The 26,929-nt window shown below is 44.4% G+C and overlaps 1 protein-coding gene across 1 annotated transcript in view; it reads left to right on the forward strand.

The window, feature by feature from the left end:
* Nucleotides 1–26,929, forward strand: part of USH2A (usherin) — a 588,113-nt gene that overhangs the window by 521,185 nt on the left and 39,999 nt on the right. Inside the window, exons 61-63 of the mRNA XM_056852957.1 lie at nt 16,729–16,956; nt 18,612–20,128; nt 24,671–24,992. Coding sequence (XP_056708935.1) covers nt 16,729–16,956; nt 18,612–20,128; nt 24,671–24,992 — 2,067 coding nt within the window. The remainder of the gene's footprint in view (nt 1–16,728; nt 16,957–18,611; nt 20,129–24,670; nt 24,993–26,929) is intronic.

The raw sequence follows: 26,929 nt of genomic DNA on the forward strand, positions 1-26,929 counted from the left end.
GCAATTAGACAAAGCCCTTCATATACTGTATGAAAAGACAACCTTCTCCTGAGAGCCAATGGCCAGTTTGACCTGGAAGAGGAGAGACTCTTTCTCAAATATGGCAATCAAGTTAGAGCCCTGAATGTAGTAAAATCCATCCACCGAGTCTCCCCAAGGAAAGTCTAATGGAGTTCAAGTTCGTGCTGCTGCTTAGTTGCAACTGGTCCCTGGTGCCCATGATGCTTTTATTTATCTGTTTGCTCATTTCTGTTTACATCCTGCCCCTGTCCCTTAGGATTCCGGTGGTTTACAGCATTTTACAATATAAAATCAACCCAATATAAAAAACCCACCAGTTTGCTGAAATATCCTTGAGAGTTCCTTTCATTTCCTGAGAGTGCCATAACTAGAATGCAGCCACACAAGAATGCAACCTTTTCTCATGCTGCCTCATCATCCACCATTGGCGTGTCAATGTAGTTGGCAGAGCTAGCAGAACTTGGGCACTTAGAAAGGCAAGAGCAAGGGTGTCTGGGGGGGGGGCATTGACCATTGACGAGGTTCCTCTTTTCTCCTCGGTGGTTGGGCTAGACTAGAGGGCCAAAAAAAATTGTTAGATTCTTAAGGACTTACTGCTACCATTCAGAGGGATCGGATCGTTGATCATGGTCTATTGAAAATAAAGCTTGAGTCTCACACACGCACAAAAGAAAGACAAGACGTTTGTCTTAGTAATAAATGATCTTTACTCTAACTCGGGGTAAGGAAATTCACTGGGAGCAAAAACAAATAAACTTTCTACATTCGAAGTTCCCTAAGCTTGCCAGAAGCCTCTGGCAGTTGCTAAGCTTACTCTCGAGTAGGCTTTCTTAAACAGAAAGAAAGCCTCTCCATCCTAGCAGGCTGGCATTCAAAAAGTAACGACTGAACTGCTTTCACTTCCAAACAAAGGATATTGAAAGCAGTTAAACATGCAAATTGTTGTGTACGTGATAAGCAGGCACAATTGCAATGGTCACCATACTGACCACATGGTTAATTACAATATTAACCCTTAACTGTCCGACATGTAGCAAAGCTCGCTATCTAATACCCAACAAAAATCCATTGTGTGGAGAGAGCTCCCGTTTCAGCCAGTTTTCCCTGCGTAAGTCAGGACAGAAGCAAAGCGTTTTTAAGCTTCCTCCTCCCCAACACGAATACCAAGATTTTGACCACGTTTTGTCCTTACTTTTCCAAGTTGCTCAGCACCTCCCTTTCACTTTTGCTTGTTTTGTTGTTCACATGGACAGAATTCCTTGTCTTGTGGCACTTATGCTTACATTAATGCATAGAAGGAGGAGCAGAAGCACACCCACTGTCCCCCTCCCCAACATCTGTGCATAACTTCAGCTGAAAGCTTGGAAATGGGGAGAAAAGATAGCAGGCCCGATCCTGGTTGCTTCTATCCACGAATCCCATAAACATATTTAGAGTCTCTGCTGTTTGTGCCTGTGTGAGAGGGTGACTGAGGAAAGCTATTGACTGTGTCTTGGTAACCAGCTATTGTCCATAATAGTGAATGGCTTTGCCAAAGCCACTGTTGTTTGAAGAATTCCTTGGCTGTATCTCAGGTTCATAAGGGAATAAGTGCAGAGCCAGTGTTGCCAGGCCTCGTTCAATTCATAGTATGGCTTCCTGCTAAAAATCAGTTATGAACCAAGGCTATAGTGATCATTGGACTGCTCTCTGCAATGGCAAAGAAAGAAGTTGATTGTATTTTAAATGCTGTAAGCTGCCCCGAGGCCCTTGCAGGGAGAGGGTATGGGATATGAATTAAATAAACAACAAATAAATAATGTAACACATGCACACTTCTATGCATATGAGTATCATATATGTGATACATACTGACCCCAACACACTTGAATGCTGATTTGTACATTCCTTCTCCCACAAAACAGGGGCAAAGTTATTGCAAACTGCAGACAAGGGCATGCATCTTGAAAAAATGCAGTTTTTCCCCCCAGATCTGGATATCAGGAAGCTGAAAAATATTGGCACTCCCAGTTAGCCAGGTTCCAAATACTGGCTTGGTATTCAGATCTGGGTTTGGGGGGGGGGGGATTCCAATATTCAGCTCCATTATTCCCTATGGGGAATATTTCTGGAGGACTGGAAGGGCTATTTTTTGAGCTATTGGCACCAAAACTGCAGCAGGGCTGCTGGTGCCTGTCCTTTAAGTACTCCCTAAATTTCAAGTGAATTGGACCAAGAGGCCCAATTCTGTGGGCCCCTGAAGAAGGATGCCCTCAGCCTTTTTCCATTGTTTCCTATGAGGGGGGGCAAAACTGCAAGCTTTCTCCTCGGCAAACAGTAACCAAACACTTAACCAAACGCTAAAGAGCAAGCAGAGCAACCGCTGGCCAAAAGCTTCTGAAAACAGACAGAACCAACAAGCCCAAAGAACCAATGCAGAACCAGGGAAACCCAGCAGAAGAAACTTCAGTAAGGGGAGGCACTTTTGCAAGTCCAACAGAAGCAGTGGCAGAATCCCAGAAGAGCCAGAGACAGCCAGGCAGACCTGTAATACACTGACACAGACACACACAAACACATATGCTAACATCAGTTCTCCCTAAATTCGAACCCACTTGCCTGTGACATCTGCCTCTTCCCCCCTCCTTCCTGTTGCATAGGGAAAATGTAAAAAGAAGGGGGGGCTGCTTTGGAGAGCTTTAAAGTTTAACTTGTTGGCTTTGGTTATACCGGAATATATCTGGATAGATTTGGGATTGGATTTATCAGCTTTGGTGGAGATTCTCTGATGTGTAGTCAGATCTGTCTATACCTGAAAAATACCGATAAGGTGTTTTTTTTTGGGGGGGGGAGGGTACATTTCATATTGGATACATCTGAGTGCATACCCTAACTGCAGATGTAAATTAGGGATGTGCTACTGGAAATCTAGTAACCAAGATCCAACCTGAACAATGGCCAAAATAAGTCTTCAAATTAAATCGAAACACAGTTGATTCTGACATTCAGGAAATAGCTAGAAGCCTTACATTTTCACAGTTATTCTGGTACCTTGCTGTCTACTTTAATTCTTATGGGAAGTGGAAAAGAGCAGTGACAGTTGAGAGGTGATGCAGCAGATATGTGTCTGACAGAGACATCATTCATCGAGGAGTTTAACTATGTTTCTGCCAAACCAAATCATCCTTGTTACAGGGTGTATACTAGAGCTTCAGGGGTTGCACTTCAGTATATAGAATCGAGCTATGTCAATCCCTTTGGCCATTAGTCTGATATTAAATAATTCATCTATATGAACTTAAAAATCCAAATTTGAATCTGAGTGTTGGGAGGGTCGGAAGGGGGGCAGTATGTTAATCCCTAATGTACTTGTTAAATGCCTGCATTACATATGTCTCCTACTGACAGAGCCAAACGGTATGTTGCGGTTTTCCCATGTGCTGTCAGCCCTTGGCCCACAGAACCAGAAATCACCACAAAGTCATATAGAGTCCAAACAGATGGCTTTTACTGATCAAATAGGCATACAGTGCAAACGAATAAAATGACAGCTATGAGAGGCTCACTAGCTGGGAGATATTATAAGGCAGGAAAGGCGGGAGATTACACGCATGAATACAGTTTCCCAGGAGCTGAGTTCCCAGGCCTAGGTATGCGACCTTGGGGGGCAGACAATACAGCACAGAGACAGAGGCAATAACGAAACCGAGATAGCAGCCTGACATTCTGCTCCCCTCAAGGCCCCCTCCCAGTTCGCAAGGGGGCTGGCCTGTCCGGGTAAGCAATGTGAAAGGCGTCGACGAGGTCGGGGGCGGAGACATCCCGTGCGCGCACCCATTCGTCATAGGCAGGGGGGAAATGTTTCCAACGAACTAGATATTGCAGATTGCCATGGTGAATACGGGAGTCAAGGATCTTGGAGACTTCGAAGTGTTCTTCCCCCCCCCACCATGATGGGTTGCGCAGGCGGTGGGTCCGGATGCCACCGTGGAGAAGCAACATGGGGTTTGAGGAGGCTTATGTGGAAAACAGGATGCACACGCCTCAAGGATTTGGGGAGAGCCAGTTCCACTGTGACAGGGTTTATGACCCGAGTAATGGGGAAAGGGCCAATGAATTTGGCGCTGAGCTTATGGCACGGTTGGGTGGAACGGAGATTTTTGGTGGAAAGGTAAACCAAAGCACCCACTTGCAGATCACCCCCGGGGGAGCGATGTTTGTCAGCTTGCGCTTTGTATTTACGTTTGGCCCGGTCGAGGTTGCTAACGAGCCAGGGCCAAGTGGTACGGAGGGCGTGTGCCCAGGAGGCAATGTCGGGGTTCCCCTCCCCCTCTACATCATCTGTAGGAGCGATGGGACTGAAATCTTGTCCATACACAGCAAAAAACGGGCTAAAACCTGTGGATTGATGCATGGCATTATTGTAGGCATATTCTGCTAAAGGTAACAGTTCCACCCAGTTATCCTGGTGGTAGTTAACATAACAGCGCAAATAACATTCAAGTACAGCATTGACACGTTCAGTTTGACCATCAGTTTGAGGATGGTATGCACTAGACAATCCCTGTTCCACCCCCACCAACTTGAGGAAAGCTTTCCAAAACTTAGAAACGAAACCACTTCCGCGGTCACAAATTATTTTACGCGGAAACGAATGTAAACGAAAGATATGCGTCACGAAGAGGCGGGCCAGTTTCTGAGCAGAGGGGATCCCTGCGCATGGAATCAAATGTATTTGCTTAGAAAACAAATCAGTAACAACCCACAACACAGTTTTACCCCCACTGAGAGGGAGATCAGTCATGAAGTCCATAGCAATCACTTCCCAAGGTCTGCTGGGCGTTTCAAGAGGTTGTAGCAGTCCCGGGGGTTTGCCCTGCGATCGTTTCGCAGCGGCACAAACGGGACAGCTGCGGATGAAGGAGTCAATGTCGGAACGCATTCCCCCCCACCAGAACTGTCTGCGCAATAAGTGAAGGGTCTTCAGAAACCCAAAGTGCCCAGCTGTTTTGGCTCCATGAGCTAAATGTAAAACGTCCTTCCGGAGAGCTTTGGGTACATACAATTTTGAGTCTTTGTACCAGGACCCCCCTTGTTCCAAAACACCAGGAGGTAGGGTATGAGCGGAACGTTCGAAAAGGCACTGGTCCCGAAGGACAGTTAAAAAGGATTCGGAGATGGGGATTTTGGAGGGAGCCCCCCCGTCGGTCATGGAGATCTGAGAAACAGTTATAGGGCTAGTGCTTACGTGCGGCGGCGCGCAGACTGCAGGCGGCTGAGCGGTCGGAGGGGTAGGAGGGGCGGGAACTCCGGTCTGTTGCGGTGGCGGCTGGGCAGCCGGTTGGGCTGGCGGAGCTTGCGAGTTAGGAAAGGTGTGCTGATGCTGGGATCGGGTTTGCACAGCCAGCATAGGTAGGGCCCCACGTTGCATAGGGGTGAACAGAGAGTTGGTGGGTCTTTCGAGTTTTACCGGATATTGTGGTAAACGGGAGAGGGCATCCGCGAGAACATTCTGCTTCCCAGGGACGTGCTTCAGGGTGAAACGGAACTGAGCAAAGAACTCCGCCCACCGTTGTTGTTTCGCCGATAGCTTATGGGACCCCGTGAGGGCAGCTAGATTTTTGTGATCGGTCCAAACTTCAAAGGGTACTTTAGACCCTTCCAAGAATTGCCGCCATAAAGTCAGTGCATGATGAACTGCAGAGGCCTCTTTCTCCCAGATGGGCCAGTTTAATTGAGCGTGCGCAAATTTTTTTGAAAAGTAAGCGCAAGGGTGAAGAAGACCGTCCGGTCCTTGCTGGAGGAGAGCCCCTCCCATGGCTACATCGGAAGCATCGACTTGCACAATGAACATTTGATTTGGGTCTGGGTGCCGTAGCACCGGCTCCGAAGTGAAGAGGCGTTTGAGGGCCAGAAAGGCGGCTTGGCATTGCTCAGTCCATAGGATTTTTGCGGAGGGCAAGGCAGCCGAGCTTACTTTTCCCTTAGTTTTCAGCAGGTCCGTAATGGGTAGAGCCACTTGGGCGAAGTTAGGGATGAATCCCCGATAGAAGTTTGCAAATCCCAGAAATTGCTGTACTTGCTTACGGTTGGTGGGGGGAGTCCAATCGAGGACGGCTTGGACTTTGGCGGGGTCCATGCGAAGACCTTGGTGGGAGATGATGTATCCCAAAAACGTGAGTTTGCTTTGGTGAAATTCACACTTAGCTAGTTTAGCGAACAGTTGATGGTTACGCAGGCGTTGTAGAACTTCCCTGACCAGAGTCACATGCTCGTCCACAGTTTTCGAATAAATGAGAATGTCATCTAAGTAGACCACCACCCCACGATATAGAAGGTCATGTAGGATTTCATTGATGAGTTGCATGAAGACCCCCGGGGCCCCTTTTAATCCGAATGGCATTACAAGGAATTCATACATTCCGAAACAGCTAGAGAAGGCAGTGAGGTGTTCATCTCCTTCGCGGATACGGACTCGGTAGTAGGCTTCCACCAAGTCTAATTTAGAGAACACACGGCCTTCCTGTAATTGTCCCAAAATATCCGATATTAATGGGATAGGATAGGCGTTGGTCTGGGTAACCGCATTGAGCTTTCTGAAGTCAATGCACAGGCGAAGGTCGCCCTCTTTTTTCCGGACGAAAAACGCGGGGGCCGAGTTTGGGGCATTCGAAGGGCGAATGAACCCTCTGGCGAGGTTTTTGTCCAAAAAGTCCCGGAGGACAGTGCGCTCGGAAGCGCTCATAGGGTAAATCTTACTTTTGGTTAATGTGCAGTCCTTTACTACTTCAATCGCACAGTCTGAGGCCCGGTGGGGGGGTAAGGCATCACATTCCCTAAGGTCGAAGACATCTTCAAAGTCCCGGTATACAGCGGGTAGAGCCGGTGGTACTGGGGCAGTAGAGGTTAATGCTGGAACGGGCGGAAATGGCAGAGCAAAGTTTTGCCGATGCTGGTCGCAGGTGGGACTAGCGAAAGAGATAGTGTTTGTTTCCCAATCAATACTGGGACTATGTCCTTTAATCCAGTTAATTCCCAAGACCACTTCAAATCGGATAGGGGCTATAGTGAAGTCTATTTGTTCCCAGTGGGAACCAATTCCCATTGCCACCCCTATGGTGCGGTGATCAACTGGACCCCCCTGGAATTGGCTCCCGTCCATTTGAGCAAATTGGACGGGGGCGGGTAAAGCCTCTGAGTCGGCTCTGAGTGCAGCAAACGTGGCTTCGCTTATGAGAGTGCGACAGCAACCGGAGTCAATTAGTGCTTTGACGGGGATTTGTGGACCTCCGTTAAGTTGTTGTAAAACTGCATCCACGTAGACGGTGGAGTCCACTTCTTTGATTTTGGTAGGAGCATTCGGTTTGATAGGAAGATCCTGAGAGGTCTGTGGAGATGCTCCATTCACCACAGACCGGAGCCGTTTTTTGACAAGTCGAGGGGAGATTCCAGGTTTAAGGCTGGAGAAATCCAAGGATTTTCCTCATCCGAAGAGGGAAAGCTGTCCCCCAATGGGGCACTTGTAATCCGAGACCCGGCGGGGTCGTTGGAAGCAGGCAGGGAGGCTGGGTCCCCGGCATGGAGTGCAGAGGGTGTGGGCCTTCCCGGAGCTGCGCTGCGGGTGGCCGCGGTGCCTCTGCGTGGTGGACGACCTCGGGCGCGGGTTGTCGTGCTGGGACGAAATAATTCCTGGCGGCGTGGGCAAACGGCTGCAAAGTGGCCCATTTCTCCGCATGTAAGACAGGCACCCCTCTGAAATCGGGCTTCACGTTCCTGGAGCGGACGTGGGGGATTTCGTGGGACGAGCAGTGGTGCCTTGGGTTGAGGCTTTTGGGTGCCCTTCTCCTTGTGCTTTTGACGGACGAGAGAAATAAAGCGGCGGCGGCTTTCCACTTCCTCGGCTAATAGGATCCAGCCTTCGAGGGTATCGGGATCGCCCCGCATGTAAGACCAGTTCAGAATGTCAGGATGCAAGGCTTCCCTGAAATGATGGATTAGGGTGGTCTCGGGCCAACCTACAATTTTACTTGCCAGTCGCTGAAATTCATCGGCAAATTCCCGAACTGTAGCAGAGCCTTGTTTTAATTGTAAGAGTTCCGTTTTGGCTCTTTCCCCCAGGAAGGGGTCCTCAAACCTCCTTCTCAGGGCAGTCATGAAGTTGTTGAGGGAACGAATCGCACGAGAGCGGGTGTCAAACTGGAGGACCATCCAGTCAGCCGCTTTGCCTGTCAGGAGGGAAGCTACGTACCGCACCCGGCTATCTTCCGTGGGGAAAAGTTGACCTTGTTCTCGCATATAACTGTCCACTTGATGCAAGAAACAAGGCAAAGTCTCAAGAGATCCGTCATACGTAGTCCTCAATTTGAGTTGCTTCCAAGGGCCGGGCGCGGGTTGACCCGGTTGCACGGGTGGTCCGGGCGGAGGAGCAACAGGAGCTCCAGGAGGCAAGGGTGGAGCAGGCACATTAGCAGGTGGTTGCACGGGTGGTCCGGGCGGAGGAGCAACAGGAGCTCCAGGAGGTAAGGGTGGAGCAGGCACATTAGCGGGTGGTTGTACGGGTACCCCCTGACCCGGTATCGGAACGGGCTGTCTCTGAGCTATCAGGGTTTGTTGTAATTGCCTGTTCTCTTGAAGCATAAGTTCCATTACTTCCTGGAGTTGATCAACACGGTCGGAGAGCTCCCGATTCTGGGCTCGTAAAAGATGAACCTCCTCACTCGGGCCACCAGTAAGATGAGGCTTACTGGTTCGGAAGCTCGTGGCCCATTGAGAGCTATCCCCATATAAATCCTCGTCTTCAGACTCATCTGAGTCTCGACGTCGGTCAGCCAAACGGCGTGCGCGTTGGGTCGCACGCGACGGGACAAACGCCGGGGAAAAAGTTAGACCTGATAGTCCCAGTACATAGTCCTTGGGGCGCGTGTCCACGTTCGCCTGATTCCTAATCCTTGCTGCAGCCGCCCTGGCTGCTTCCGCCGCCTCTCTCTCTCTTGCGACCCTAGCCGCTTCGGCGGCTTGCTGATCCGCAAGAACTTTGGCGTTCTCAAGTCTTAGGGCAGTCTCTGCCGTAATGCGCGGCAAAAGTTCTGTCTCGAGGAGCAAGAGTATGGGGTCAGGTTCCCCGCCCAGCAGAGGTTGTACTCGAACCGCCAGTGCGGATGCCTCGGCTCCAAACGTCGGGGTCAAAACTTGAGCCAAGGTGGCTACCGGGGTGTCCTTTGTACATTCCACAAGGAGAAGAGCGGTGCTAATAGCGACTCGCTTGGCTTCAGCCTGGCAGCTGGCCGCATCCGGGATCAGGGAAAAACCCTCCGGCGGGGCTCCCGCCATGGTAGAAAGAGTTTGTCGAGAAATAAGATTATCCAAAAGTCCAGTTAATATTTGTAAATCCTCAGTCGCCAATCGGGCATCGTCCAGTAATTGATCCAAGTCCTGAAGATCTAAACGAGCATCAGTATCCTCCGATGTTAACATCCAGAGACGTCCTGTAAGAGATTGCCACTGCGCCTGTACCAGTCCCCTCAAGCGGCAAACCTCTCGGGTCGTCCGGAAAAGTTCAGCGATTAAGTCTTGTAACAGAGTAGGGTCCTCTGAGAAGGGCTCCAGGGTAGTAGATCACCTGGAGAGCTGCACAGCTCCCATCCAAGTGGCAGGCGAACCCCCCTGGGCTCCAGCCTGGCTAGTAGAACGGTGAAGATGATAGATAGCTGTCATAATGTCAGCCCTTGGCCCACAGAACCAGAAATCACCACAAAGTCATATAGAGTCCAAACAGATGGCTTTTACTGATCAAATAGGCATACAGTGCAAACGAATAAAATGACAGCTATGAGAGGCTCACTAGCTGGGAGATATTATAAGGCAGGAAAGGCGGGAGATTACACGCATGAATACAGTTTCCCAGGAGCTGAGTTCCCAGGCCTAGGTATGCGACCTTGGGGGGCAGACAATACAGCACAGAGACAGAGGCAATAACGAAACCGAGATAGCAGCCTGACATGTGCCCTGCAGCCATTTATTTGGCCAGTTTTGCTGCTCTGCATGAAGTATCTGTGCACATGGAGCAGCAAAACTGGTGAAATAAAGGGGAGCTCTTGGTGCAGATTTCATGCAAGAAAGCTGCTTGGGGGTCAGATAGGAGCCCTTCCTTCCTTCCTTTTTTTTTTTTTTTAAAGAAGCAGTTCCCCACAGCTGCTGTGTGGTATCAGAAAATTTAGGAAAACAAATGTAAACAAGTGGGGGAAATCATGTAATGATGAGGTGGGGGCGTGGCCTTGAGAGGGACCATGACTCAGATCACATGCCTCAACATGCAGATCCATAATATTAGATGTATTAGAATAGTTGTTGTGGCATCTAAGAGCTGTTGGAAGGTAATATGGCTATTTATTACTTCTTTGGGAGTAATCCCTGCCATTTCCAGTTAACAGATTTCATGTGCTGAGTGGTAGGAATGACCATTCTCCACCAGAGAGCATGGTCAGCTGCTGTTAGTTAGAATAAACAATTCTGAACTAGATGGAGCCATGAACTGACTTGGTTAATTCAACTTCATATGTGTTCATACGTCCACACATTTCCCCACCAGTGAACATGTGAACATCCCCCACCCCAATCTTAAACATCATCTCTTCTAAAATGGAAGGAGATGAGATTCTGCTAAAATGGAAGATAAGATACAAAGAGGGAATAAATTGATGGAAAATGAATGTCCTTCTGGAGCACTGGAAGCGGTCTTAATGTCTCTGATTAATGGCACTCTGTCTTGATGATTACTCCCAAAGAAGTGATAAATAGCCATATTACCTGTCCATCAGCTCTTAGATGCCACAACAACTCTTCTAATACAGCTAATATTATTCAGTTCCTTTCCTGCATTCAGGAAGGAAATACCAAAGCATGTTGGGAGATCTTATAAGCAGACTGCAAAGCCCCAGAGTGACAATCCTGGAAACTGCTAGATCACCAGATCAATAGATTAAAAGATGACGCATTTGTGTAGCTTTGTGCTGTTTAAACATTTGCGCAGGGAGTCTACCCAGCTGGAGTGTTATTGACAACTGCAAATCAATGCTAATTTTTGATCCTTTTCAACCTACACAAACCTCTTGACCCTTTTTCCACCACTGGGGCACTTCAAGTAGTCAAAGACAATAACAGGAAAAGATATAATCTTGTCAGAGTACTGAAGGCTGGATAGTTTTGACCCTACCCACGAGCGGCACTGAAAGGTTTGTAGTCTTCTGGGATGCTTCTCCTTTTCACTTTCTCTGAAAGGAGTTGTTAATTGTTTCCAAAGTTTAAGCAACTCATCTTCATTCATTGGGGTGGGTGGGAGAGAAGTATGTAGTCTGAAGGTATGAAACAACTTCACCCTGCCTCTCCTTGCTCTAGCGGTGGGTTACAAAGAATGTGGTGCAAATTATTCATCTTTGGGTTTTTTATATCAAAAACTGTGCTTGAAAAATGTTATGATTTTTTTATCTTTACTAAGATGATGCACAAGTATAATAGTAACATGCTGTCACTTGGGTTGCCTTGGGGTTGGGGGATATGGATGTATTCACTCAAGATACACAAAAAAGAAAAAGGATGCTTTGTTGCATTTTCTTCATCTGTTAGAATAATTAGTCTGTGGAATGTATGATGGGGAGTAATGCTGCATTAAGCCTAACAGATAGGTTAGGTTATGTGTGTGTGTTAAGTGCCGTCAAGTTGCTTCTGACTCATGGCGACCCTATGAATCAATGTCCTCCTAAGCATCCTATCCTTAACAGCCTTGCTCAGATCTTGCAAATTGAGGGCCGTGGCTTCCTTTATATAGTCAATCCATTTCTTGTTGGGTCTTCCTCTTTTCCTGCTGCCTTCAACTTTTTCCAACATGATTGTGACTCTTGTCTTCTCATAATGTGACCAAAGTACGACAGCCTCAGTTTAGTCATTTTAGCTTCTAGGGTCAGTTCAGGCTTGATTTGATCTATAACCCTGATTTCTTTTCTTTTTCTTTTTTGGCAGTCCACGGTATCTGTAGCACTCTCTTCCAACACCACATTTCAAAGGAATCTACTTTCTTCCTATCAGCTTTCTTCATAGTCCACTTAGGTTAGGTTATAGATTCAGATAAACTGCCAAGCTCTGTGTGTATGGATTGTTAATACTCCTATTGGAGTTGCATGGGGCTTTCAGGGCCTCCACAAGAATGTACAGATAAATAAAAAGCCAGCAGCTTGGGCAAAATCTGATACCAGAGTTGTCAAAATACCCAACATTATGCACTGAGGGCAATAATCCCCATATAGATGCCACACTTCTATGTGCCCCCATTTGAAACAAAAAATGTGGTGTTTAGAAGGTGATGGGGAGAATGCGTAGATTCAGTCAGAAGAAAGTCTTGAGCCATTCACTGAAAGGAAAACAAAGCATTACCACAAACCTTGGTGGCCAACATAATTTGAAGAAGCAATAAGAGAGAACAAAGGATGAGTGTTAAGAAAAAAAACAGGAGCAGCAGCAGCTGCTGGACTAAATGGGGGTGTGGAACATGGAGAACTGAAGGAGAGACAGTGGGCGAAAATGCATGGTCGCTTTAGCCTCCTTTATTCCCTGATTCAGCCAGGAACGAACGCACGTTCAGCAAAATGTATGCGTTCAATCCTGGCTGAATCCTGGCTGAAACAGGGACTAAAAGAGGCTAAAGCGACCATGCGTTTTGGCCCAGTGCTTCCTAGGTTAGGCCCTTAGGTGATGGTCCACTCCACCTCTAAATGAGTTGTTGGGATCTGCCTTTTAAGCCATTGGAACCCTTCCTACCTCTTCAGAGGGGTCCAGAGACAAGGCTCTTTAACGAATTTTCTTGCACTTATTTAGGACTCCTGTAGAGAATTATTGGAGCAAGCAGTGCAATCCTCTTAGTAGCAGGGTTTAGGAGAATTCATTTTGCAGCCTCAGTTCCTCTGAAACGCTGCTCTTGATTGTTCCATCTATACACTCACATACAAATACAGCTGAGGTTGTTACATTTTTTTCCATCTGATGAATATAATCCTGTGTTTGCCCCTTTCTCCAAGGCTCTGTGTAATAGATCAGAAGCAGTCATTTAAATCTGAATGTCCACCTTAGGGTGGACAAAACCTTAGGGTATAAATTGTAGGCTTTTAAAAGTTTGGTTGCCGAAACCTAATAGATAACTGTCTTCATAAAAAAACAGTTAATACAGACCGCATCAAATAGTAAAGTAATTTTAATCGTATTTTGTGCCAGCGTAATTCCTGATGCCAGATTTTTATGCCAAGCATGAACTTCAATTTGAGCTCTGTACTTTAACCCACAGTCCATAATTTTGCATTGGGCTGTACAAGTTCCCTTTAGCTATGGCAATTTGAATGCTTCCACTTTCAAGGATCTAAGCCATAAATGTTTATTAAAAGAATCTATAATGAAATCATTTTTGTTATTTTTTTAATGGCTGCCTTGAGTATGTTGGATGACTGAACGCCGGTTGTTAATCATTAAGTACTCATGGTACAAAAACTGTTTGATAGTATTGCCATCTAGGGGCTGAACAAGATTCTCCATACTGTAATTGAGCCATTTTTAACAATATACGTCTGGTTTTTTTCTTTCTATCCCACGTGCTTTTCTCATTTCTTATGACAAAATATATTTCTAAATATCCAGAAATAACCAACTTTAAAAAATATTTGTTTAAGGTGATTTCTACACAAAATCCTACTGTGCTTTTGCCAAAGAAGTTTAAAAACAAACAAACGGGTAACATGGGTAAAATGTCCCCCCCCCCCCGGTCTAGTGCACTTCATACTCCATGTATTCTACTTTAAAAAGTGGTTGATCATTCTATGGTGCAATCACACACTGTGTATGTGTGAAAGAGTGCAAACTTTTTATTCATTTGAACTTTCATTAAAATGCCATTGGGGTCAATTAAAACCCCAAACTCTGTAAATTGGGGAGAATACAACAGAGACAGTAGAACTAATGAATCTATATGCCCCAACATGATTAAAACTGTCATTTAATGACACAGTGAGACAATGTTAGTCATTTGGGACGATTTAAAAAAAAATCAAAATAAGAAGATTTTGAGTTAAGGGGGAAAGTGTGCAAATAAAGCGCCAGATGGTCTCTTTTGGACCCCACAGGAATTAACATGGAGGGTCATTAGAGACCTCTGATACCATCCCTGAATTGTAGTACAGTGGTAAACAATAAACCTTAATGCAATTCCATATTGATTACATTCTGTAATAGTCTGATCAAATACATCTCACTGGTTAATCAAAACTATGACAAAATTGTTGCCTGTTTCATGCAAATACCTTATTAATAAAGTGCTTTTTACTGGGGGGAAACTGTACACTGAGTGGGATAAACTCTGGTTTTTCTTATTATGTATGACTGGAAATTCCTCACAAATAGCTGAACTCACCCCCCCACCTTTTCATTATTAATCTCACCAGTGTTTGCCCTGTTCAGTTGGGGGGGGGGCAATAATTGTCATTGAAAAGTATATTTATAATCTGTAGTAGAGGCATGTTGAGTTTTAATATTCAGAATGGACATTCAAATGCTGCACTATATTTATCTAAAAGGAAAACTCATTGTTGTGGGGAAATAACTATTTAAATATTTATCATCTAACTTTTAATATTTTAAAAAAATGTTTATTTTTTTTCCTGCGCTAAAATGTTTCTGAGTCTAGGACCTTAACAGAGATTTAAATATTTAAAAGATTAGAAGTTCTGGCTTTTGGCCACTCAGTGCAAAACTGACTCCTGGCTCCTGACTTCTTTGCTCCGTAGTAGAGACTGAGTTAAGGATTACAAAAGAAAAGCCCTAGTCCAACAGATTTTGTTTAAATGACTAGTCAAATTAAGGGGGGATGATGAAATACAACCCCTTCATTTAATATTGTTTTCCAATAGCACCAAAGTTATCTGCCACAATACAGCACAAAGGAAGAGACATTATGTCCAACTCAGGGATGTCACCAAAAAGGTCACATAACCAGAATGCAACTTGTGACTGGATACATTTTGTGCTTTGGGAAACAATTGTGTGTTGGGAACTAAGTTTTGTGTAGCTGGCGTATGAGGGAGCAGGTGTAGGAGGTTTAATAAGGAGTTAAAGATGACATTTTCCTTCCTTCCTTCCTTCCTTCCTTCCTTCCTTCCTTCCTTCCTTCCTTCCTTCCTTCCTTCCTTCCTTCCTTCCTTCCTTCCTTCCTTCTGGTTAGAAAAAAGTCCTGCTGTGTATGCTTGGAAGTTAGGCACTGCACTGGCTGTTTGTGCCATGAGCAAAAGCTTTCCCAGTTCTGCTTATGTTCATGTCAACATCATTTTGTGTACCTTTTTAAAAGGGTTTTTCCCTTCCCCCCCCCCCCATTTTTGGAGGCTTTCTCACTCTTTGACTTCAGCACAGGCTATGCAAACAGTCCCATACGATGAAGCCATACCGTTGGCACTTTATATGGTAAGGCAAAGATTTTAATTTGGACAAGGAAAGGTAATGGAATCCTAAAGAGAGATTTTGCACTACCTTTTTAAGTTCCTCATAAAGGTTTGGTTTCCCTGACCTGGATGGCCCAGGCTAGTATTTGGACAGGAGACCACCAAGGAAGTCCAGGGTTACTATGCAGAGGCAGGCAAGAGATCAACCTCTGTTGATCTCTTGCCTTGAAAATCCTACAGGGTCGCCATAAGTTGGCTGCAACTTGATGGCATTTCCCACCACCAAATGTTTGGTTGTACATACACTTAAGGGCCAAAAGTGCATGGTCCCTTAACCTACTTTATTCCCCATTTCAGCCAGGATCAAATTGACGCGGACTGGGGGAAAACTGTACACATTACCTTGAAAAGCAAGGACAAAACTGTGTGCAAATCCATCCATGTAAACAGAAAGTGCGAGAGATGTGCACAGTTCCTGTTTAGCTTGCAACACCTCCGCTCCTGGTGATTGGTCATTTCCCGGGGCAGGGAAAGCCCTCATTGGTCAATTTGAAATGACCAATCACCGGGGGCGTGGGGTGTGTGCCAAACTAAACAAGAACTTCAAGTCTCCAACACTTTCTGTTTACATGGATTGATTGGCACAGTTTCGTCCTTGCTTTTTAAGGTAATGCGTACAGTTTCCCCCCCAGCCCCGGTAAATTTGATCCTGGCTGAAATGGGGAATAAAGTGGGTTAAGGGACCATGCGTTTTTGGCCAAGAAGAAAGCATTATCATTGCTGGCCTGGTAACATGAATCTTTTAGATACACTGCATAAAACAACCCATCGTAATTCCAGTGTTTAACTAAAAATGAAGAGAATGATTTTGAAGTGTCTAGCATTGTAGTATTGCTGAGGCTAAGCAGTATCAGCCTGAGCAGCAACTTTGGTGGGAAACCACAGGAAGTGCATGAAACAGACAATGGCTGGGATCTAGACTAGATGTTTCCACAGCTGCAAGCGCTTCCACCAATGGAATGTGGTTTTCTTGCCTACCTTCTCCCACAGCAGCTTGAAATGCTCCCCAAAATCCTTTTCCTGGGAACACAATTTGGGAGGCATTGCAGAAAGCTGTGGTAAGGGGGACACAGGAAAATTGGACTCTGTGGACAGAAATCCTTGGCCATAAAAAATGTTAGTCTGGATCCGCTTTATGTGCAACAGATGAATACATTTTTTAAACCAAAGTTAAAGAAAATTCTATATATTTCTGCTGCAGGGAACAGTGCATCAAACTCACTTGTTTGGCTTGAAGCCGTTTACAACCTACCACATTCATATTGTTGCTGTCAACAATGCTGGGCAAGTTTCGAGTCCCTGGACTTCAGTGCGCACCCTGGAAGCCGCCTCGAGTGCCTTGGGCAACTTTACAGTGGAAAAGAAAGAGAATGGCAGGGCACTGTTACTTAAATGGGAAGAACCTTCTAAACCGAATGGTATAATTAAGGTAATCCAAATGATGGAATTATATTTAATATAAAGTTGAAAAAAATGGGAAGGGGGCTAAATGGAACATTCTTCCCTAAATACATGGCCATCAATTTGACTGTTCTGAATATTCTTTTGAAATATGCATAAGGGTTTGTTGTAACATTCTGGTAAACCAGAGCACATTCAGAGGGAAGTACAACTTGTCAAGCTGGCAGCATCTCAGGGATAGGCAAAGGTCTCTCTCAAGGGATGCCTTCATACTTACTGTAGGAAGCCAGGCATGTGAAATGCATACCACACACTAAGGACTATTTATTTGTCAGAAATGACTATTTATCTGGGGGGGGGGGTGAGCTCTGAAAGAGCAACCTTGGGATACATGGGAGTATGGAAACACAGTCAGGGTGGCAGGACACATGTACCAGTGCTTTAGCCATGCACCTTGGTCTCAGTTGTTTCCATCCTTAATGGAATGCGGAGGTTCTTTTCTAGCCTTTGTGAAAACAATAACAATAACAGCTCCCATCCCCATTTTGCATATGAATTCACAGATATATGAATAAATACAAAAGGATTTGTCACATCTGGTTTGATCCTGGCTCTCAGGACCTTTTGACAACCCTGAACCATGCCCATGTGAGGTTTTAATCCTGGCCAAACTGAGAGAATTCTCTTCTGTCACAGAACTAATACTGCAAATTGTTTTGGACACTGAGAAACTGAAACTTCACACCAGTTCAATCAATCCGGGTCTGTAGCTTCACTTCTAGAAGTGTAATACGGTATTAACTTGCATTGTATCCTCCATGTAAAGAGATCAAGAGTTTCCACACCATCACCATGTTCCTCACAACAGCCCTCTGGAATGGGCTAGAGTAGGAAATAGGAACTAGTCACAAAGTCACCTATTTTTAGGGGGGGGTGTTATTACTAATTTGCCACCCCTTTACCGGCTGAATTTCATGGCTGGGTGGGCCCTAAAGCCTCATCTTCCAAACCAATCCTCGTTTCATCACACTGAATTTCCCCAATATGTGGAATTAATGAGACCCTTGAGTCTCTTTTTTAAAATTTCAAAACACCATTTTAACATTTTTTGTGAGAATAGAGAAGGTTATGGAAAAAAACGGATGTCACATGTTCAAGACAGCATGAAACAGCCAAATCAAATTCAGGTTGCAATCCATGTATCAATAAGTGACTAGTTTTTCTGGTCCCCCTCAGCCAACAAAAACAATGGCCTTTTATGCATGTCTGTTTCCTTTGCAGTCACCCCTCTGATGACTTTGGATCTTTGTTTGGATTATGCGTGCCGTTTCTGACCATCAGAGGTCGTCTCGCTCTTCCCCACGTTTTGCCTGTGTTTTTAAATTCGAGATAAAACAGGTCTCTGAAAACACAGGCAAAATGCGGGGAAATGTAGGGGGAGAGTGAGGCAACCTCCGACGGTCGGAAATGGCACGCATAATCAAAACTAAGACCCAGAGTCGTCGGAGGGGTGACAGTGAGGGAAACAACCACACATAAAAGGCTAACGTTTACTGAGCCTCTGGTGGGCTGGCAAATTGCATTTGGATTGGTAAGTAGTGATAGGCTAATCAGTGTGTTTGGGCTGCTACTGTTGCTGCAGCAAGGTACAAATTCTACCAGTATCTGTTTTTTCTCTTTCAGACCTACAATATTTTCAATGATGACAGCCTCGAATACAGTGGTTTGTCTCGGCAGTTCCTCTTCCGACGCCTTGAGCCATTCACTCTGTACACTCTGGTCCTCGAGGCTTGCACCGGAGCCGGCTGCACTCGCTCTTCACCCCAGCCAGTCTGGACAGATGAGGCCCCTCCTGAATCTCAGATGGCACCAATAATCCAGTCAGTTAACGCAACCAGCATTGAACTAAGCTGGTCTAAACCAATTAATTCAAATGGGAAAATAATACGCTATGAAGTTATTCACAGATGCACCAAAGAAGATGCTTCAGGGAACAATGCAACAATAGGAGAAGAGAAAATTGTTTTCACAGAATATAACACTGGGAATAATTCATTTGTGTATAACATTCAGCATTTGCAGCCGTGGACTAGATATGAATATAAAATACGTGCCTGGAATTCAGCAGGCTATACGGATAGCTCATGGTCGGCCGCAAAGACTAGTCAAGCTGCCCCAAAGGGTTTGGCTGTGCCAGTCTTGCAATATATACCTGCAAGCCCTGACAAAATGTTGGTTTTGTGGTCTCCCCCAGAAGAGCCCAATGGTATTCTGCAGTCATACAGACTCCAGAGAAATGATGTTCCCTATCCTTTTAGCTTTGATGCCACTGTTTTCAACTACACTGATGAAGAGTTACTGCCGTATTCAGTCTACCACTATGCAGTAACGGCTTGTACCATGGGAGGCTGCTCCACCAGTGACCCAACAAGCATACAGACTCTAGAAGCAGCTCCAGTATTTGTGAATCCTCCCTCTCCGGAAGATATTAGCGCCACCCAAATTAACATGTCCTGGTCACCCCCTCAAATTCAAAATGGTGAAATCACCAAGTACATTTTAAAATTGAACGGTGATGAGATCTATGTTGGGAAGAGTTTGTTCAGGACAGTGTTGAATCTACAGCCTTACACGAAATATGAGAGCACACTGGTTGCTTGTACTAACGGAGGCTGCACAGCTAGTGAACCTCAGTCTGTATGGACAGTGGAGGCCCCACCACTTAATATGGAAGCCCCCAAGTTGCTAGTGACAGGTTCGGAGTCAATAGAAATCACATGGAAGGCTCCTGCCAATCCAAATGGTAAAATCCAAAGTTATGAACTGAGAAGAAATGACATGCTGGTTTATTCTGGTCTGGATACTCGTTATCATGACTTTATGCTAACTCCAGGAATAGAATATAGCTACGCTGTTACTGCAAACAACAGCCAAGGCAGTGTAACCAGTCCAGTAGCCAAAATTAGAACCAACCCCTCTGCACCATCTGGAATGCTACCTCCTAGACTTCAAGCATGGTCCTCAGGGTTAATTTTGGTCAGCTGGGATCCTCCAGCAAAAGTCAATGGTGATATAAGCAATTACACAATCACTGTTCGGGATCCTATGGAACTGGCAAAGAAAACTGTTCCTGTGGACTCATCTCATGTTTCCTTTAGAAGAAGGTCTTACACTGCAGAAGAACTAAAACCCTGTCACAGGTAAATTGTGAATGTAGACTTTAATGAGTGACTATGCTAAGTTAATCTGATTAGTATGTACCATGGGAAGAAAGCAAAAATCAACAAGATATTTCTGGCCCCAACAGACAGACTGAAATATCTGGAGTGTCAATTCCCAAAGGAGTTATACCCACTTAAAAGATGCAACTGTGTTTAGGATTACACTTGAAAGAGAAGGGGCATGATGAGGAAACATAAATGACACTGGAAGAATGGGGTTTAAACTGGACCATCAAACTCAGCATTTCAGTGAAAATGCCTTTTTTGTACCCTTAGAAAAATCCAGAAAACAATAAACAAAGCTCTTCTCTTTATTTTGTTGGCGCTCAGATTGGACATTAGAAAATTCTGAGGAATTAATTTAGTTTTTTTTTTAAGAAAAGAAAAAAGAAACACAGTTGCTATCTTTTAAAATGTGCTTGAAAACAATTAAAAATAATTGTTTTCTTTAATAACAACTTAAGATAATACATGGGCAAGGAAAATTCTTACTTATAAAAAGACAAAGTAAAAAATAGAAAAAGAAATCAATAACAATATAAAACAGCTGCTCTCCATCTCACCCCTGAAAAGGAAAAAAATATCAGTATATTGTCGAAAGCTTTCACGGTTAGAGTTCATTGGTTCTTGTAGGTTATCCGGGCTGTGTGACCGTGGTCTTGGTATTTTCTTTCCTGACGTTTCGCCAGCAGCTGTGGCAGGCATCTTCAGAGGAGTAACACCGAAGGACACTGTCCTTCAGTGTTACTCCTCTGATGCCTGCCACAGCTGCTGGCAAAACATCAGGAAAGAAAATACCAAGAACACGGTCACACAGCCCAGATAACCTACAAGAACCAAATATCATTATGTTGCAGCCCCAGCACCAAGAGTGGAGGGGCAGGGTTGAGGCAAACAGACAAGAGACACATTATTGAGATGAAATGGTCAGAGCCTTGGCACAGTATAGGGCAGTGGTTCCAGGCACCACTGAAAATGATTTTAGATTAAAATGTGGAATCCTGCTCCTTCCTATCCCACTGAAGCCACCAGCAGGTGAGCTGGGCCAATGGACACACAGCACCCCAGCTCACCTGCTGGTGGATTCAGTGGGATAGCAAGGAGCAGGATTCCACATTTTAATCTAAAATCATTTTCAGTCATAGCTTGCTCTGTGCTTAACTCCCGTAAACATTTCAACTGTTTCTTCATACAAGAGACTGACTGCTTGCCCTCAGCACCTTCAGGCACATCACAGGAAAAAAAATGCTATGATGGCTTTTATTATCTAGATCCTCCAGCTGTTCTGTAATTTTTTTTAAACTGATAATTCTGGTAAAATGTATTTTAGCCCTAATGTGAGTAAAATAATTGAATCAGTGTGTGCATGAGTTAAATGCTGTCAAGTGACTATCAACTTATGACCTCCAAAATTTCTTATTGTTAATAGTCTTGCTCAGGTCTTGCAAAATGAGGGCCATGACTTCATTGATTGAATCAATCTATCCCTTGTTGCGTCTTCCTCTTTTCCTGCTGCCTTCAACATTTCCTAGCATTATTGTCTTTTTCAATGACTGTTGTCTTCTCATAATATGACCAAAGTACGATAGCCTCAGGATAGTCGTTTTAGCTTCTAGGGAGAGTTCAGGCTTGATTTGATCTAGAACAGTCTACAGTATCTGTAAAACTCCCTCAACACCACATTTCAAAAGAATCTACTTTCTTCCTGTCAGCTTTCTGCATTGTCCAACTTTCATACCCATGAAAGCTATGTTATGAATTATCTTGATCTTGGTCACGAGTGACACATCCTTACACTTAAGAATCTAGCACCTTCATGGTTGCCCTTCCCAGTCTCAATCTCCTTCTGCTTTCTTGGTTGCAGGCTCCCTTTGGTTGATGATGGAGCCAATGAATAGAAAATCAGTAACAATTTCGGTTTCTTCATTGTCAGTCTTAAAGTTGTGTAATTCCCCAGCAGTCACTACTTTTGTCTTCTTGATATAAAGCTGTAATCCTGCTTTGGCACTTTCTGCTTTAATCTTCAGCAGTGGTCATTTCAGGTCTTCCCTATTTTCTGCCAGTAATGTGGTGTCATCTGCATATCTCAAATTGTTAATTTCCTTCCACCAGTTTTCAATCCTTTTTCATCTAAATCTAATCCCTCTTTCTTTATGACATGGTCTGCATATAGTTTGAAGAGATAGGGAGATAAAATGCATCCTTATCTGACACCTTTGCCAACTGAGTGTTTGTTAGTTTTGCTTATTGCTACAATATGGTTTTGGGCCAGGATACCTGAAGGAACGCTTTCTCCCATATGATCCTACTTTTACTGTCATCTTCAGAGGCACTTCTTTGGGTGCCATCTGAGGCTAGATGGGTCACAACCTGAGAAAGAGCCTTCTCAGTCGTGGCACCAAAAGTTTGGAACTTGCTCCCCAGTGAGATTAATCTGTCTCCCTCTATTGTTGTCTTTTGCCAACAGGTGAAAACTTTTTTGTTTTGTTATATTGCAGCCTTACTTTAATTCAGTGTGTGTTCTGAAATCAAGTTTTAGACCCAAAGCCTCACCATTTCTGTTCAGTGAAGCTTATGAATATGATCAACTTTGGAAGCAACTGCTCTTATTTAATATCTAGGGGTCTTTCTGGTTTTGGTGTTAGAACATATATTGTATGACTGTTGGGAGATTAGGGTTGCCAACTGCCAGGAAGTACAGGAGATCTCCTGCTAATTCAACTGATCTCCAGACGATAGAGATCAGATCACCTGGAGAAAAATGGCCGCTTTGGCAATTGAATTCTATGGCATTGAAGTCCCTCTCCTCCCCAAACCCCGCCCTCCTCAGGCTCTGCCCCAAAAATCTCCCGCCGGTGGCGAAGAGGGACCTGGCAGCCCTATGGGTGATTTAATGAGGATCTTAGTGTCACTCCTGAGATTATGCTGTGACTTCATTTTATTGACTGCTAATTATATTTTCAGTGTTTTATTTGTATTACATTGTGTGTTTTAACTTTGGACTTTTAAAGACCAGTATATAAATGCTTTAAATTTAAAGAGTCAGTGGTATATTTATTAGAGTATTAGACTTGGAGTAGTGTGATCAAGATTCAAATCACTGCTCACTATAAAACTCACTAGATGACCTAAGGCCTGTTTTTCTGTCTCAGTTAAACCTCATTATAGGATTGTTTTCAGGACAAAATGGAGGAGAGACTCATGTATGGCACCCTGAGTTTCGTGGAGCAAGAACAGGATAAAAATACACTAAATAAAATTATTATTGGGGTGACTGTTGGTGGCCTGGATTAAACTTTTATAATATATGTATTAAATCATAATCCTTCTAAGAGACGGGGTGAACTTCGGCCATTTATGCTTGGTAATTAGGAGCGCATTCCAGGCTGAAGTGCCCCGCAGCTTTTTTTGAGTTTTGCATGCTGAACTGTCATTTAGGAAGTGACTGCAAAGCCGCCACATACCAACTTCGCATTTCTTAAGAGCCCCTTTAACACGACCTTTTGTGTTTGCTCTGCCCTCGCAGTGAAGAATCCCCTCAAAGAAGCATGCAAAATTCACAGCCACACATTAGCTATGCAAATGGAGGTTGCTAATGGAAGGAACAAAGGAGCAGGCGAGTGGGGGTTGTGGAATTTCTCCTGTTTAAGGGAAATATAAGGATTATCACACAAAATATATTTAAACTACAGTGGTTCTTGTAGGTTATCCGGGCTGTGTAACCGTGGTCTTGGAATTTTCTTTCCTGATGTTTCGCCAGCAACTGTGGCAGGCATCTTCAGAGTAGTAACACTCTACTCTGTTACTACTCTGAAGATGCCTGCCACAGTTGCTGGCGAAACGTCAGGAAAGAAAATTCCAAGATCACGGTTACACAGCCCGGATAACCTACAAGAACCAATGAACTCTGACCGTGAAAGCCTTCGACAATATTTTAAACTACAGTATTCCTAAGAAATGAACAAACTGATTTCTTGTGGTCACAGGGATTCCAATGCATTTGCAAAGCATTTGCTCACTCATTCACATGTAGAAAAACACTCTTCTCCATTACAACTATAGTCACACAGTGGGAATGAGGTATGGAGTGAATGAAAAAATTACCTTTGCAGGAGCGCCATCTGTTCATTGAAGCACAGATGGGGTTCTAGATCAGTTTATCTGAGGAATTCAATTCAATTTCCATACTAGCACTATACCAAGACCCAAGATGAAAGAAAAGATAAGCAGTCATTGTATCCATTCATTCTGAAAGAAAGTGATTTGTTTTTGTTTTGTTTTCGGCCTAAATTTCAATATATCAAAAAGGTTTCTGATGACCTCTCCATTTTGGAATACCTTTAGAAAAACATAGAAACATAGAGCTGGAAGGGACCTCTAGGGTCATCTAGTCCAACCCCCTGCCCAACACTGGAAATTCAGAACTTTATAAATCTTTATAAACCTTACTTTATAAATCTTTTAATGTAACGTGTACAAATATATGTTCTACTAACTGGGTTCTGGTTTGTATTTCTAAAGGTATGAAGTCCAAGTGCAAGCTTGCACACTCCTGGGTTGCACTTCCAGTGAATGGGCTTCTGTGCAGACTCTGGAAGCGCCTCCTGAAATCCAGCCAGCCCCTCTAATAGAAGTACAGTCAAACAGCAATGGATTCCAATGTGTTCTTTCCGTGGTATGGACAGGCCCAAAGAAGCCAAATGGAAGGATCTTGTATTATGAGCTTTACCGAAGACAGGCAACACCCAGCCAACTAAATGTAGACTTGGTACTTGTGTACAATGGCTCATCCACATCCTTCAAAGATGCCAAGCTCCTGCCTTTCACGGAGTATGAATATCAGGTATGAAACTGACCTAACAGATAACTGAAAATTCACATAAAATTAAAATTCCTGGGCATTTCAGCAGAGAAGTTTGCTTGTTAAATTATGAATGTCCTGTAATAGGCAATGTCTTGAATAGTGTTGTTGCCTCTACAAAATCACTGTTCCAGATAGACCAAAAATTGGTTACAGAGTTATATAAGAAGTATACTCAACGTCATTTGTTTGATTAAAGAAATTTAAACTAGAAGAAGAAGAAGAAGAGGAGGAGGAGGAGGAGGAGGAGGAGGAGGAGGAGTTGGTTTTTATATGCCGACTGTCACTGCCACTTAAGGGAGAATCAAACCGGCTTACAATCACCTTCTCTTCCCCTCCTCACAACAGACACCCTGTGAAGTTGGTGAGGCTGAGAGAGAATGACTTGCCCAAGGTCACCCAGCTAGCTTTGTTTGTAGGAGTGGGGAAACAAATCCAGTTCACCAGATTAGCCTCTGCCGCTCATGTGGAAGAGTGGGGAATCAAACCCGGTTCTCCAGATCAGACTCCACCGCTCCAAACCACCGTTCTTAACCACTACACCACACTGGTGTAACAGAACATTTGTGTAAATCTCCGCGTGCATTGGTAACTCATTGGTAACTCATTTAAATCTATTCAAATGCTGCAAGTCCACCATTTTCATGTGTTCGTCTTTATTAATGTTCATGCCACAATAAATATGTTTTACTTGGGTTCCACAGGCATCTGTTATGTTTGAGGTTTATTGATGGCTCATGGCCAACAGTGATAGGTTGTCTTTAGAAAAATAGGAAAAAAAACTCTTTCCTTCCCCACTCCCCTTAATCTCAGACATCAAACGTCTGGTCAGTAAAGGAGGTTACACTGCTTCTGAAACATATTAAGTACCTGATTTCAAGTACAAATGCTTACCTCAACAATAATGCACCAGACAGTTTTCTGAAAAGATTTAACAGTTTTGGTAAAAAGAAGCCCAAATGGAAGAAAAATATCCCTCAGGTACATTAAGTGTGAGGGAGGAAAAGGTTCCAGACTCTAAAATGATCTATTTTGGAAAGAATCCTAGTATTTACCTCATTGCTTCACTGAAGTTTAAGGAAAATTACATCATTAGAAAGATGAGGAAATCAAGAGTCCAGAAAGCCATAATCAGTAATGGAAAATGGGCTTTCCAGGAATGCCAGACATTTCCTCCAGAGCAAGGGTCATGGAGTCCCATGCTTCTCAATATTACTATCCAGGCTTGTTGCGAGCAGATGTCCCCCTCATAGGGACTCCTGTATTTGCATACCCCCAAAGGACTCTCTGACCCAGCTACCAGAGGATGAGATAAAATAAATCCAGCTTGCTATCACAATCGGGGCCCAGCTAGCAAAAAAAATGCTCCCCATGGGGAAGTAGCACACCTGCTAAAATGCACCGAAGGGCACCTTGATTGCCTTCAGCCTCCATAAGCCCCATCACACCTGAGAATCATTAACTCAGGTATGATGGTTAATAACCTACAGCTAGAGACTTCTCTCACCCAGCTGAACCCAGCAATTCAGTCCTGAAACTAGGGGGATATCATCATGCTGCTTCTTAGACTTTGTTAAATAGCTGGAGCTGCACCCCCCACCTAAGATACATTGCTTTGTACCTCCTCAGTTAGTGCCCGGCCTGCACTCTTGATCTAATCCTGCTTGAATCTCAACCTCATCCTTACCAAAACCCTTTAAAAGGCCCTCTCAAGCCTCTCCAACTCTGTAGCTGGTCTTGTACCCAAGCCCAATTCCCAACTTCATGGGTGGCTTTTCCGGACTTCGCCCTTTTGCTGAGTCACTGAATGCCTCCCTTTGGATCCCCAACTCTTTAGTTGGTTTTAGTTTGGATTTTTCTTTTGTTCTGGATGAATTGGTGTAGTGGTTAAGAGCAGCGGACTGTAATCTGGAGAACCG

Source organism: Euleptes europaea, chromosome 7 (genome assembly GCF_029931775.1).
Source record: "Euleptes europaea isolate rEulEur1 chromosome 7, rEulEur1.hap1, whole genome shotgun sequence".
Lineage (NCBI taxonomy): Eukaryota > Metazoa > Chordata > Lepidosauria > Squamata > Sphaerodactylidae > Euleptes > Euleptes europaea.